General features: G+C 44.1%; 1 protein-coding gene across 1 annotated transcript; it reads right to left on the bottom strand.

Annotated features, from left to right (window-relative positions):
- Nucleotides 1–680: 680 nt before the first annotated feature.
- LOC311322590 (tubulin alpha chain-like) lies at nucleotides 681–2,210 on the bottom strand (the record flags this gene model as incomplete). The annotated part of the gene is made up of 5 exons (XM_084454677.1): nucleotides 681–917; nucleotides 961–1,181; nucleotides 1,500–1,634; nucleotides 1,771–1,993; nucleotides 2,205–2,210. 5 exons carry the CDS (start codon nucleotides 2,208–2,210, stop codon nucleotides 681–683), a joined length of 822 nt encoding a protein of 273 aa, XP_084310803.1.
- Between the last annotated feature and the right edge of the window lie 12,190 nt (nucleotides 2,211–14,400).

Here is a 14,400-nt window from a genome sequence, read left to right as displayed (position 1 = left end):
ACAGAATCATTTCATAAAGTTCCAACTCTAAAGTCTATCCCCATTATGGACTTACTTGTTTTCTCTAAATTACTGTGTCAAATCCAAAGTCACTAGCTACTCTGATGAGGTGGAATCGGATCACTGACATTTTAAAAGTGTCTGCCTCAGTAACGTCTACAATGACGTCATAAAAGCAAGGGGAGATGTAGAGTGACGACGCGCCCTCTAGTGGTTCTTAATAAATAACATTTTGGGCTGCATTGACTTATTCACATCGTTTGTAAGACACTTACATTGAGTCAATGTTTATCAATTGATTATATATGTGCAGTTAAAAACAGAATAAAAGGCTTTACAATAGGTTTTGGAACGCTGGGTGTAAACCATGGATGTATTAATTTGCACTGTCATTTTCTGTGCACTGTCCCGTCTTGTCCTTGCCTAATGTTGTGTACCCATCAGTGTTATGCACCAGGTGACCAGAACAAATTCCTACTTCCAAGTATGTGTAAAAACTACCTGGTAATAATCTGATTCATTCATAGACGGTGGTCTAAAATTAACGATTCACACACAATGAAGGTTTATGCAATTTATTTTCACTGTCGCAGAATGACAAGACACAGGTGGTCAATGTGGGAGCAGGGAATGTATCCGTCTTCCTGTAATCATCTGGAATGTTAGATGGCATTGACCCTTCAGTACTCCTCTCCCTCCTCATCTTCCTCTCCCATGCTGTCTGTTCCCACCTCTTCGTAATCCTTCTCCAGGACGGCCATGTCTTCTCTGGCCTCAGAGAACTCTCCCTCCTCCATGCCCTCTCCCACGTACCAGTGCACGAAGGCCCTCTTGGCGTACATCAGGTCAAACTTGTGGTCCAGCCTGGCCAAGGCCTCAGCGATGGCAGTGGTGTTGCTCAGCATGCACACAGCCCTCTGGACCTTGGCCGGGTCTCCTCCAGGGACCACTGTTGTCCACCATGAAGGAGCAGTCCGAGTGCTCCAGGGTGGTGTGGGTGGTCAGGATGGAGTTGTTGGGCTCCACCACGGCTGTGGACATCTGTGGAGCCGGGAAGATGGAGAACTCCAGCTTGGACTTCTTTCCGTAGTCAACAGACAGACGCTCCATCAGCAGGGAAGTAAAGCCAGAGCCGCTCCCTCCTTCAAAGCTGTGGAAGATGAGGAAGCCCTGCAGTCCGACTGGGGAACAAGACAATGATTAGTCTGTTTAATTATTATTAGTCTATTTAATGATTATTAGTCCGTTTAATGAACAACAAAGGTGCAAGTCAAGATTTCAATGTAGACTAATCAATACTACAACCACAGAGCTTTTAGAAAGGTGCCAAAAAAATATAACACCCGCCCCCCCCCGCAAAAAAAACCCCCCACCCCAAACATCACCCATCAAAACATGTTTGGTTTCTCGGGGGGGAAGGAAGGTAGCATTTTACAGTAGTAGTGAATTCAAATGGGGCCTGACAGCAGTTGGGCACGATCTTAAACGCACCATTTTACGCAGCCTTTCCAACACAGAGTCCACGATCTCCTTGCCGATGGTGTAGTGCCCACGAGCGTAGTTGTTGGCAGCGTCCTCTGTGCCACTGATGAGCTGCATGCTCAGGGTGGTACAGCTGACGGTAGGACCCATTTCTTACCTCATCTAAAAATTACAAATACAAGTTGTCACCCAAGGACATGTTTGCAGAATTGAGTATTGTATGATGAGGAAATGAGAACATTACTGTAACAGTCCAGAGGGAACCTGCAGACAAATTGCTTTTCTTACCCACAACCGAAGGCTCCAGATCAATGAAGATGGCCCTGGGAACATACTTCCCAGTACCAGTCTCATTGAAGAAAGTACCAAAGCTTGAGTCATTGGGAGAAATGCCACTGGATGCAGAGACTGTCCCATCAGGCAGGATGCCATGCTCCAGACAGAAGAGCTCCCAGCATGAGTTGCCCATCTGGACACCTGCTTGACCGATGTGTACTGAGAAGCATTCCCTCTACCAAGGAAGACATGGTCGTTTTAGTTTGACAAGGATAGAGATACTCCTATCTGAGAAACACCTACAAGTGGTTGTGTGTACCTAATACAAGACTTGCAGCATTGCAAATTAATTAAAAACCTATTTAATTCCTTAAAGAAGGCAGTACTCCTGATAAATCAGTGAAACACAAAAAGCTCACATTCCCCAAGTATAATAATGAACTTACCACCATTTTTCTACAGAAATGTTACCCTCACAAACTGACTCTCAATAGCCACAGACTGTAAAAAGATTTAACCGACTGATTTCTTCCCATCCGTGCCAGGAGCTGCTGCCAGGGCCCAGGCTGTGCCAGTCCACACTGCATACACGGCAATCTGGAACTCACCTGCTGCTGTACCATCTAATGAACACAAGGTGTCGCCATTCACTGCAGAATGAGGGGGTTCCCATGATTGAGTCTGTCCCCCCTATAGGCCAAATCAAATCAAACTTGATTTGTATAGAGCATTTCATACACAGATGCAGCACAATGCGCTTTACAGAGAGCAATGGGGGGGGGGCATAGGTCCCACCCCTACATTCTCCAAGGAAGCAAAAAAAACAGTTTCACGCGGGGGCCAGAAAGGTGAGCTGTAAAAAATTATTCCCACACTTCGCTAATAAATGTAAAACTAGAATGATACATGAAGTGACCGAGGAAGTAAGCAGTGTATTCCTAGGCTCAATAGAAGAGAAAACAACTGAGAAAGAGGCAACAACAGTAGACAAAGTCATCAATGATGCCATCATGGCGCACAACACTAGTGATATGCCAGATAGCAGTTAGTTTTAAGATAGATTCTGGTGCTGACACAACTGTAATAAATGAGGCTGCATATAACCGCCTCCATGTCAAGCCGAAACTCAGTCCAGTTAAGACTAAACTAGAAACCCCTGGAGGAAATGTAGGTCAAATGGGACAGTTCCTATCCAGAACACGTGTCTCAATAGAGGATAAACCAACAGACTGTTACTTTAGGGTAATAGTGGCAAAGTCTACATGTGACAACCTGCTAAGCAGATCAGTCGGCGCTCGCTTAGGCTTGATAAAACACATCTAAGAAGTGAGTGTGTACGGGGAGTTAGGACTGTGCAAAGGAGACCATGTGACTGTGAAAATAGTCCTAAAAGAAAAAGCTAACCACCTTTATAATGCCAAACGGACGCTACAGTTTTAAACGGCTTCCATTTGGTATCACGTCCGCGCCAGAAATATGCCAGAGAAAACTGCAGGAGCTGTTGCAGGACCACGAGGGCACGGTGCTGTACATGGATGATATTCTGCTGTTCGGAGCCACTGTGGAAGAACATGACCGCAACCTGAAAAGGGTTATGGAGACCATCCAGGCATCTGGCCTGAAACTTAAGAAGTGAGAGTTCAGACAGATCTTTATACACTCCTAGGCCAGGTCATCAGTTAGGATGGGATAGCTCCAAGCCCAGAGAGCATCCGCCATTACCACCCTGAAGACACCCACAAACGTGAGTGAATTGAGAAGGGTATTAGGTATGGTTAACTATGTTGGTAGGTATATACCCAGCTTGTCTCAAACTCTTCATCCTCTTAATGAGCTGTTGAGAAATGAGGTAGCATGGGGTCCCACTGTTGCCCGCAAACCACCCTGAGTTCGATTGATACCCCCATGTCAGCTGTGGATGTAGTAGTATTTAGTTAACACACACACACGTACACACATCAGTCCACATCCGGCTTAGGCCTGGACCTGATGCTCTTGCCCTGAAAATGTAATTTAATGTAATTTATTGCTCTATAAATGTTCTTAGCCGTTAGACAAACATATTCCAGGAGCTTGCTCCAGGTTGCCTGTTTTAATATCCGTGTTGCTTTTATGGCTCTGTGTGCTACTACCCCTGTTCTGCCTTCCCTCTCTGTATTGCCTCTCTCTCTCCCTCCTATCTTTCTAACCAGGTCCAGTGGATGCCCCACTGTCACCAGCAGACCTCCCTGAGTCCGATAGATACCCCTGTGTCTGCTGTGGATGTCGTAGCATTTAGTTAACACACACACACACACACACACACACACATACACACAGACATACACCAGCCCACTTCCGGCTTTAGGCCTGGGCCATAGCAAACACACACCAGTATTTGCCATGTCTCTCCTATGTTGTTTTTAGCTTCTATTACTCTGAAAATGTAATTTATTGCTTTATAAATGTTCTTAGCTGGTAGACAAACATACTCCAGGAGCTTGCTCGATCGCCTTGTTGAGAGGGGTCAGCGAAGAATTTTTACAGCTCACTTATCTGGCCCCCGGGTGATTACTGTTTTTTTGCTTCCCTCTGGAATATGTAGGGGTGGGTCGTATGCCCACCTCCCTTGTTCTCTGTAAAGCGCAGTGTGTTGCCTCTGGGTATGAAATGCGCTATACAAATAAAGCTTTGATTGATTGATTGATTGATTGATTCAAACACGCAGCTTCTATAGGCCTACAGAATGTTTTGAGAAAGTATGTGAAATGCATGATATCCCAGAAAATACACAAATTGTCTGCTGCAAAGAACCCTCAGATCTGTCGTACAGTTTAATCGGGGATTAAAGTAGGCCTTAAGTAGTCACTAGACCTACATGTTTGCATTGTTATGGATGTCATTGTAAATTGACCCGTTTATACGTTGATAAGTTAGGCCTTTTATTCATGGGCCACCCAAGCATTAGGCTACATGCAATATAGATCCAAACCCCATTACCCATGCAACAACTCTAATGATAATCAGTTTGGATATCAGCAGCCAACTAATAAGGCCTACCGCACTAAACGAATGCCAATATAGATAGATGCATGATAGATAATTAATTATAATCTAATTGGGACCACTCATGCCTAACAGGTGCTCATATCAGTCGTGCACATGTGAAATCATCGTTCCGAAAAGAACTTTTTGGCGCGTCTCTGCCTCATTGACCAGTACCTCCCACTCGCACTAAAATGTATCTTTCTCTTTCTGCCTTTTGCACTCGGCTCCATTCTCGTTGCATAGTAAGTAAGTAAAGTTTATTTATATAGCACCTTTCAAGATACACAATCACAAGGTGCTTTACAGTAAAATCAAACATAGTGGCAGACAATTAAAACAACCGCATACCAATTAAGACAAGTGCAACATAACCAAATAGAATAAAGCAATACAGAATGAAATAACACAAGTAAAATACAGAAGAATAAAACAATAAAAGCAAATACAGATTGATAAAACAGGTAAAGAGGCACAAAATAAAACATAAGGAGACAAATTGAAACTCATGAGGGACAGAAGGGGACATATCAGGGCTAGCCAAATGCCTGTCAAAAAGCAGTGTCTTCAGCTGTTTTTTTAAATTATCGCAGGACTCTATAGATCTCAACGAGAAAGGGAGAGAGTTCCATAACTTAGGGGCAACTGCCTGAAACGCCCGATCACCACGAGTCACCAAGCGGGTCCTGGGGACAGACAGTAGCAGTTTATCAGAAGATTGGAGGACCCGATTTGTTGAGTGGTGAAACAGGAGGTCAACGATATAGCCAGGTGATCCATGAAGGGCATTAAAAGTGAGGAGTAGAACTTTAAAATGTACCCTGAACTTCAGGAGTGCCAGTGCCAGTGCAGTGAGGCTAAAATAGACGTAATATGAGCTCTCCTGTTGCTCCTGGTTAAAAGTGGAGCAGCTGCATTTTGGACAATTTGTAGACGGTCCAGAGCAGACTTGTTCAGACAGGTAAAAAGCACATTACAGTAGTCCAGACGGGAAGAAATGAAGGCATGGATGATCATCTCCAGTTCTGGCTTGGATACAACTGATCTTAATTTGGCTATGTTCCTCAGTTGGAAGAGACAGGAACGAGTAAGCTGACTGACATGATGATTAAAAGACAAGGCTTGGTCAAAAATTACCCCTAGGTTGCGTAGTTTAAGTTTAGCACATGTGCTTAATGACCCAATGATGTGCTTGATGGTGGGGACTAGGTTGTCAGGCGCAAGTATCAGGGTTTCAGTCTTCTCTTCATTCAATTTAAGAAAGTTGTCAGTCATCCAATCCTTAATGGAGCCCAGGCAATCATTTAAAACAGAAAATACACTACACTCATCTGGTTTAAAAGAACAATATAGTTGGATATCATCAGCATTAAGATGATAGAAGATGCCCTTGAAGCGGCTGATAATCTGACCAAGAGGTAGCATGTACAGTATAAGGAAAACAACAAAGGTCCAAGGACAGAGCCCTGGGGGACACCGCATGACAGAGGGGCAGAGTCTGACATAAACTGGCCCACAGAGAAACTGCGATCAGCAAGATATGATCTGAGCCAGCCCAGTGCAGATCCAGTAAAATCCAAATCATTTAACCTACTCAAAATAATACTGTGGTCAACGGTATCAAAGGCTGAAGAAAGGTCCAGTAGCACCAGTAATGAACATTTCCCGTCATCTGCAGCCATCCCAATGTCGTGAGTGACTTTAAGGAGGGCTGTTTCCGTGGAGTGCTTTTTTCTAAATCCTGACAAATTCATCATACAGGTTGTGTGCCCGTAATATTTCTGTAAGCTGCTTGGCAACAACCCTTTCAAGGAGCTTGGATAAAAAAGGCAGCTTAGATATGGGACGGTAGCTCATAGGAAGAGAGGTGTCAAGGTTAGGCTTTTTAAGCAAAGGCTGAATTACAGCATGCTTAAAAGATTGGGGAACATATCCAGATGACAGTGATCAATTTATCATGGACACAATAGACTGGCCAATTGTATCAAAAACATTTAAAAGCAATGATGATGGAAGGGCATCAAGGGGGCTGGTGGATGTCTTGGTCTTAGCTAGTATTTCGGATATCTCTCCCAGTGAGACAGTAGAGAAGGAGTCCATAATTGAAGAACAAGGATGCCTAGCTATAGAGGGGTCAGGCACAGATGAGGAGGAGATGCTTGCTCTGATGTTGAAGACTTTGTCCACAAAGTAATTAAGAAATGAACTACTTTACTTTAGTCGCAGCACATATGTGTGTAAACTTCCACTTTAACTGATTCCGATCTCGCGCAATGCCTTGATCTCGCAGTAGGCGATGTCCGTGGATTCCGGTTCAGCTTCCTTGAAAAGCTAGTCGCAACAAGACAGGCTCGTGCGAAGCATTTGTTTGGGATCTCAACAATGACACGTGTAGAAGATTTTTAACTGATCTAGTCAAAAAGGATTTGCCAAGATTCGCTCAAACAAATGTTATAAGCCTAGGCTATTCTCGAAGAAATCTCCTAAAAGGGTCTTCCTCAAACGTGATGCTGTTCCGACTTTACATAGAGGAACGACAGAAGACGAACGAGTGGAAGAACTTGGGGCAAGTTCTTATTGCCAGCTGTGTGTGTGTGCCAGTGGCACGTCATGTCAACAGCGTCCAACATCCATTCCAATTGCGCAGGTTTTCTCCCAGGATCTCATCATACAGCATTTTTTCATACATACCAAATATCTCCAGCATCCGCATGTAGCAAAACACCCTGTTGTGCATAACGAAGGCCATGAGTTCCCATCTGGCTGGGTGAAGTGGCACCTGCAGATAGTCCTGGCGCAGGTCGAGCTTCGTGAGCACTGTCGAGCCATAGAAGAGCGCGGTTAGCTCCTCTGAAGTAGGCAAAGGGTACCTGTCCGGGATCACTTTTTTAGCTCATAGCACTGGTTCTACAGAGGTTAATAGTTTTGTAGCACAGGCCAACAAGTTGTAGCACAATTATAATGTTGTCTTGGGTCATTCTTTGTCAAATGAAACCTGTCTGGTCTGAATGAATGAGTTGGGGTAAATTCGTATCTATTCTTCGTGACAACATGGATGTAAACAACTTATAGTCTACGTTCAAAACTCTAATTGGATGGTAACTACTGCATTCTAGCTCATCTTTCCCTTTGGGGCCCATCATTTCATAATCTGTCTATGTGTATACTGTATCAAGATCCATTTTATTTGCCATGTATATCAGCACATCCTATATTGATATACTGTATTGTACAGATGTACATATTGAGGAAAATAGCTGTATTTTCAGAGAAATGCTGTGGTTAAATCTGATCCTGTTAGCTATTTCTAATTATGATGATTGACCCTTGAGTGTGGCTCTCTGCTCAAGTTTTCAGTAAGAAACTGTCTCCCTTCCCTAGACTTATGTGATAAGGGTGGCATTCCAGGGTTGGTACATAATGTGGACAACAGCAATTGTTGTGGTTAGAGTTAGAGCTGGGCGCCGAGGCGGCATAGGTTATCTCGCTACAAGGCCAGAAGCCACATGAGGGACCAGACCAGTCCAGACCAGTCTGATCGGGGAAGAAGGGGGGTGGAACACCCTCGAACCATAAGAACCGTGCTCGAGCTCAGATACTCTGATTTGGATTAGACAGCCATTACAGACAGGTCAGCTGAACATTAGACTAGATGCCATCGGCTTTTGTATGCTAAACCTTCTGTAATAAACAGCTTTTGTTTGTTGCTCAAATCCCGTGTTGGACAGATTCATTTGGAATACACCTGGAAAAGGGACACTGGCCTGTGTGGTATTGTGTGAGAGTGGGGGCCATCTTTTATTGAAATCAAAACACAATGCAGAGCTAAGAAGGACAATAATAAAAGACAATGAGTTTTAACAATATAGTAGCACAAATAGCAACAGAAATATTTTGTGATTTGGTTGGTATTGTCAAGATATTAGATAAAACAATTGTTGGTTAGTTTTCATAATTTCTTGTTGAGAACTAATTCAGTATATATTTGTATGAGTACAGCACAACCATAGGCGATTTTACCCTCTGAGAGTAGGGGGGGCAACTGCCGTCCCGTCCCGTCCCATCCATTTACAAAGAATGCCAGTTATGAACAGTATGCTAATAAGAAATCCGTATGACAATTCAATATGCACAACGCATCAAACTTCATCTAGACACCACGAGCATGTCAATATGACTTTATGACCGAGCACTAGGCCATACCCAACATCACAACATCAAACTGCAACTGCTTGCTGGTGCTAGCTTCCTCGCCGATGGTGATGTTGCTAGTGTGCTTCGATAGCCTGTGGAGCACTTCTGCATTCGATTGCACCTGCTGCGGTGTCATTTCGAGTGGTAGCTTCTTCATTAGCATTGCCAGTTTTATTTTTTTTAAAGAAGAAGTGGTCAATTGTTTTTATAGCTCTTTTCGCCATTGTGAGCAGGTTGGCTAGTTGTAGCTTGAGCACTGAGCAGTACAGTCAGATCCCATTTATTTGCAGTAACAGATCAAACCGGAAATAGTTGAGGTTCACGGACGAGTTGTGCCATTGGTGGATTATGAATATATATATTTTTTAAAGGTAGCCTAGTTTAAGTAATAAATACACTTTTATAATGAATGATGACCTAACACAAACTGGTACAAACCACAATTATGTATTTAATAATTGTGTTAATTAGTAAAAAAGAAAATAAATCTTTTTTTTGTTTTTAGAATTTGAGCAGTTGGGTTGGGCTGGAGCATTTGCCCCCCCTATAAAATCGCCCATGAGCACAACTGCAACTTAAACGTCTAGTCTTTATTAAGACTATAAGTCTTAACTCAAGCCACTTGAGTTCCATATAAGATCATTATCATCAGAAACAAGAGCAGAATCAGTTCCTAAACAATACAAAATAAGTCAAAAAATTACTTTGAGTAAGTTAGAACATAAATTGCATCACCAACACAAAGGAGATAAGCCATTAATACTTTTAAAACAACTACAATTTAGCCTTCTACAGTCTTCTGTCGAAAGACTACAATATGAGTCAATTCCTAGCTTGCCACATGGTGTCATATTAGATCAATATCATCATCATCACTGACATTCTAAACATTAACAGCTACAGATAATTCCAAAAACTGCACATCATACAGTGAAGTATCAGAAAACCTCCAAATGTAAATAAGAAAAATTACATAAACAGGCATGAATCATTATTCATATATGATCAAAGAAACATTTAAAATGTATTTTTCTGTAATACAAGTTTTCTAGAAGGAATACAATTATTTTATTGCCTAGCTGTAATGCAAACACACTCAGACATCAATTCTACTGCAATGTAGTAAATTCAAGATGTGAGATGAAATTCAGATACAAGTTCAAAAATAATCATTTGAAATGGAACTGTTACCCATAGACTCTCCTGCTCTGTGGGAAGTGGGGCATTATCCCACCTCATAGCCACTGGATCATCGCGATGTCCATGTCAATAACCATTCAGTCTCATCTTGGTTCCAAATTGTGGCAGGTCAAGAAAATAGTGTTAGTAGGATGTGATTGCTCTAATTGGAAACAAAAATAACCAGGGAAAATCGATTCTTTAGGCTACACTATCAAAACTAAATATTGCAGACTTGAGAAAAATGTCAAATCATCAAAAAACAGATATTGTGTTCCGACGGAAAATAGTAGTTAATTGTGGGTCAACTTTAACAATGGAGTATTTTGCTAGAGAACGTATTAAGGTCTTTTTAATATTAACTAACAAACAATGATAGTCTTTCACTGATTATATCATATTAAATGACTGTTTCAAGCTTGTCATTGCATGTTCTGCTTTTAATGAATTCCACTCTGGAATACTAGCAGGAATTGCCATACCCTCTGCAGCAATCCTCTCATTGAATTGGGCCATTACATACTTCCAATACACGGTAGATTCTGTGCTGGAATCTCCCTGGATTTCCCAGTCAGAGTAATATTTCTTGTAGTCATTGTAGGGGTGGCCATCCTCTCCAGTTAGGTTAGTGATGAATAGTAGATTACTCTTGAGCACAGAGGAGGAACATATATCGAATGTCAGCTTATTGGTATCTCTGTTTCTCCTGCCTGTGAGACCTTTTGGACGGTGAATGGCGGAAAAGTGTGTGGAGTGTGAATCCCCACCTGCTTCACATGGTACCTTGCAGAAAGGACATTGTTTCCCACACCCAAACAGACTGGTGAACAGTTCATCCTGAGGTTTGAATGGCAGAGATCTGAGCCTATTTTTGATGTCTACACCTGTCGTGTATTAATTTGCCTAACTAAGCTCGAACCTTTGTTCTAATCCAGATTATATTATGTGTCTATTCTTAAAAGTCAGTTTTAGGCCCGAAGTAGCATTTAGTATGACAAAACAGTAGGCCAGTTCTGTAAGGGAGGGGGAGAGCAGTTGCTCCGTGGGAACGCAGCTGTGAGCAAAAGTAACATTAACCGTGATCAGTAATGAGCCAGCAGATAACGGATCAGGCTAAGAAACAACACTGCGTGAGAAAGCAGGTGTTCTCAAAAGAGCGCCTCAGATACGGTATATAAGACCCAGTGAACCATCAGTCGGGGTAGTATCTCTCGAGAGCTTACCGGTTTTAATTGTCTGTTACTGTTTGTACAAACAAATAAAGCCATTGCATTAAGTTCCGATTACCAGTGCCTTTTTGATTTGACTTCAACTTACTCAACTATTGAACAAAGACCATTTGAAGATTGTAACAAGATCAAAGGCGTCCTTATTCACGTCAAGTGGCGAGCCAGCCAGGAGAGACACGGCATCGAGATCTGACACACCGGGGGGCCTGCGTCGCTTCAGCACACAAACGCGCCTCAATTAAAAGGTAAGCAGAAGCCATTTCAAAATTCTGCCAATTTTATATGTGTGACTGAAGCGACCAGGTACGCCCAGGTGACAGATACTCCCGCCTTTCTCTAAAGAACCTAGATAAATATATTAAAAGAGTAGTACAGTTTTACCAATTTCTAATCCATACAGGCACTGTTAATGATTTAATGCGATATATATGTCTGTCTTTTCTATCTTTAAACACCATGGTGCGGAGAAGAATGAATGACTAATTATGAGAGAAAATGTGCATGCCCTAAAAACTAATGAAAGTGTTGCAGAGAAAAAGCTCCGAGGTACGGTAGGCTATTTTTTTGTTTTTGGTACTAAGCAGAGATAAAGTGTTGCAGAGAAAAAGCGCTCCTATTTACGGTAGGCTATTTACATGTGATTCCTCGAGAAGAAAGCAGTAAAGAATGCTGTACGCTGATTGAAAAGCGATTAGGCGCCGCCGAGTGAAAGGCAGAGCGCCGCCGAGTGAAAGGCAGAGCGCCGCCGAGTGAAAGGCAGAGCGCAGCCCAGGGAGGCATTTTGTGGCCATTCTGTAAATAAACTATCATTAAAGATTACCTCGTCAGGAGTGAGGGGATTGTCGAGACCTAAATTCAGGGTAATTAGTGCATTGGTCTGCCTGTTTCAGGATAATTAATGCATTGATTACTGTCTGTCATGAGTGAGACAGTTTTTCAAGACCTAATTCAAGGTAATTTTTGTATTATACAGCTGTAGATATCAATGTGTGCATCTTAGAAACTGTAGTATATACAGTATTATAAGCATTCTATATGTTGTAATGTATAATAAGTGAGGTAGGGTCAAGACAAAGAGTTAAAGTGACAGGGACCAATTAAGAGTGGGGTCTGGGAGTGACGCCAAGTTTAGATAAGGCCCGGTGGTTGGACAGAGGCCCAGAAAGAGATAGCAGGAGAAGCCTTTGAAAAAATAAGGGAGCGTAACAAGACAGGTCTTTCATGAAACGGACCATAAGAGACGTCATCTACTTATTTTTTATAAAATAAGTGTAGTGTTTAAGATTATAAGACAGTGCTGGCAAATCGTGGTAAAACACTGTATGAAGAAGACATTGGTTTTGATGCTATAGCAAAGCATAAGGGTAAGCTGGTTGCAAATATATATACGCGTGGTTAAAAGCATTGTTCAAGTATTTTTCTCCCTTAAACACACACACACACCCACTCACACACACACACACACACACACACACACACACACGCAATCACTCTCTCTCTATCACTCTCTCTCTCTCACTCTCTCTCTCTCGAACTCTCTCACACACACACACACACACACGCACACACGCAATCACTCTCTCTCTCGAACTCTCTCACACACACACACACACACACGCACACACGCAATCACTCTCTCTCTCTCTCTCACTCTCTCTCTCGAACTCTCACACACACACACACACACGCACACACGCAATCACTCTCTCTCTCTCTCTCACTCTCTCTCTCGAACTCTCTCACACACACACACACACACACGCACACACGCAATCACTCTCTCTCGAACTCTCTCACACACACACACACGCACACACGCAATCACTCTCTCTCGAACTCTCTCACACACACACACGCACACACGCAATCACTCTCTCTCTCTCTCTCTCACTCTCTCTCTCTCTCTCTCTGACACACACACACACACACACACACACACACACCGCCCCTAGCCACACACACACACACACAGCACGCACACACACACACCCCTAGTCACCCCTAGCCACACACACACACACACACACACACACACACCGCCCCTAGCCACACACACACACACACACACACACACACACCGCCCCTAGCCACACACACACACAGCACGCACACACACACACCCCTAGTCACCCCTAGCCACGCGCGCACACACGCACGCACGCACGCACACACACCGCCCCTAGCCACACACACACACACACCGCCCCTAGCCACACACACACACACACACACACACACCGCCCCTAGCCACACACACACACACACACACCGCCCCTAGCCACACACACACACACACAGCACGCACACACACACACCCCTAGTCACCCCTAGCCACACACACACACACACACACACACACACCGCCCCTAGCCACACACACACACACACACACACACACCGCCCCTAGCCACACACACACACAGCACGCACACACACACACCCCTAGTCACCCCTAGCCACACACACACACACACACACACACCGCCCCTAGCCACACACACACACACACACGCACGCACACACACACCGCCCCTAGCCACACACACACACCGCCCCTAGCCACACACACACACACACAGCACGCACACACACACACCCCTAGTCACCCCTAGACGCGCGCACACACGCACGCACACACACACCGCCCCTAGCCACACACACACACACACACACCGCCCCTAGCCACACACACACACACACACACACAGCACGCACACACACACACCCCTAGTCACCCCTAGCCGCGCGCACACACGCACGCACACACACACCGCCCCTAGCCACACACACACACACACCGCCCCTAGCCACACACACACACACACACACCGCCCCTAGCCACACACACACACACAGCACGCACACACACACACCCCTAGTCACCCCTAGCCGCGCGCACACACGCACGCACACACACACCGCCCCTAGCCACACACACACACACACAGCACGCACACACACACACACCCCTAGTCACCCAACACACGCACACACGTACCACACACACACACACGCA

The sequence above is a fragment of the Borostomias antarcticus genome (assembly GCF_949987555.1).
Source record: "Borostomias antarcticus genome assembly, chromosome: 20".
Taxonomy (NCBI): Eukaryota; Metazoa; Chordata; class Actinopteri; order Stomiiformes; family Stomiidae; genus Borostomias; species Borostomias antarcticus.
The sequence above is the reverse complement of the archived record's forward strand: the minus strand, read 5'-3'. Positions and strand labels throughout refer to the sequence as shown.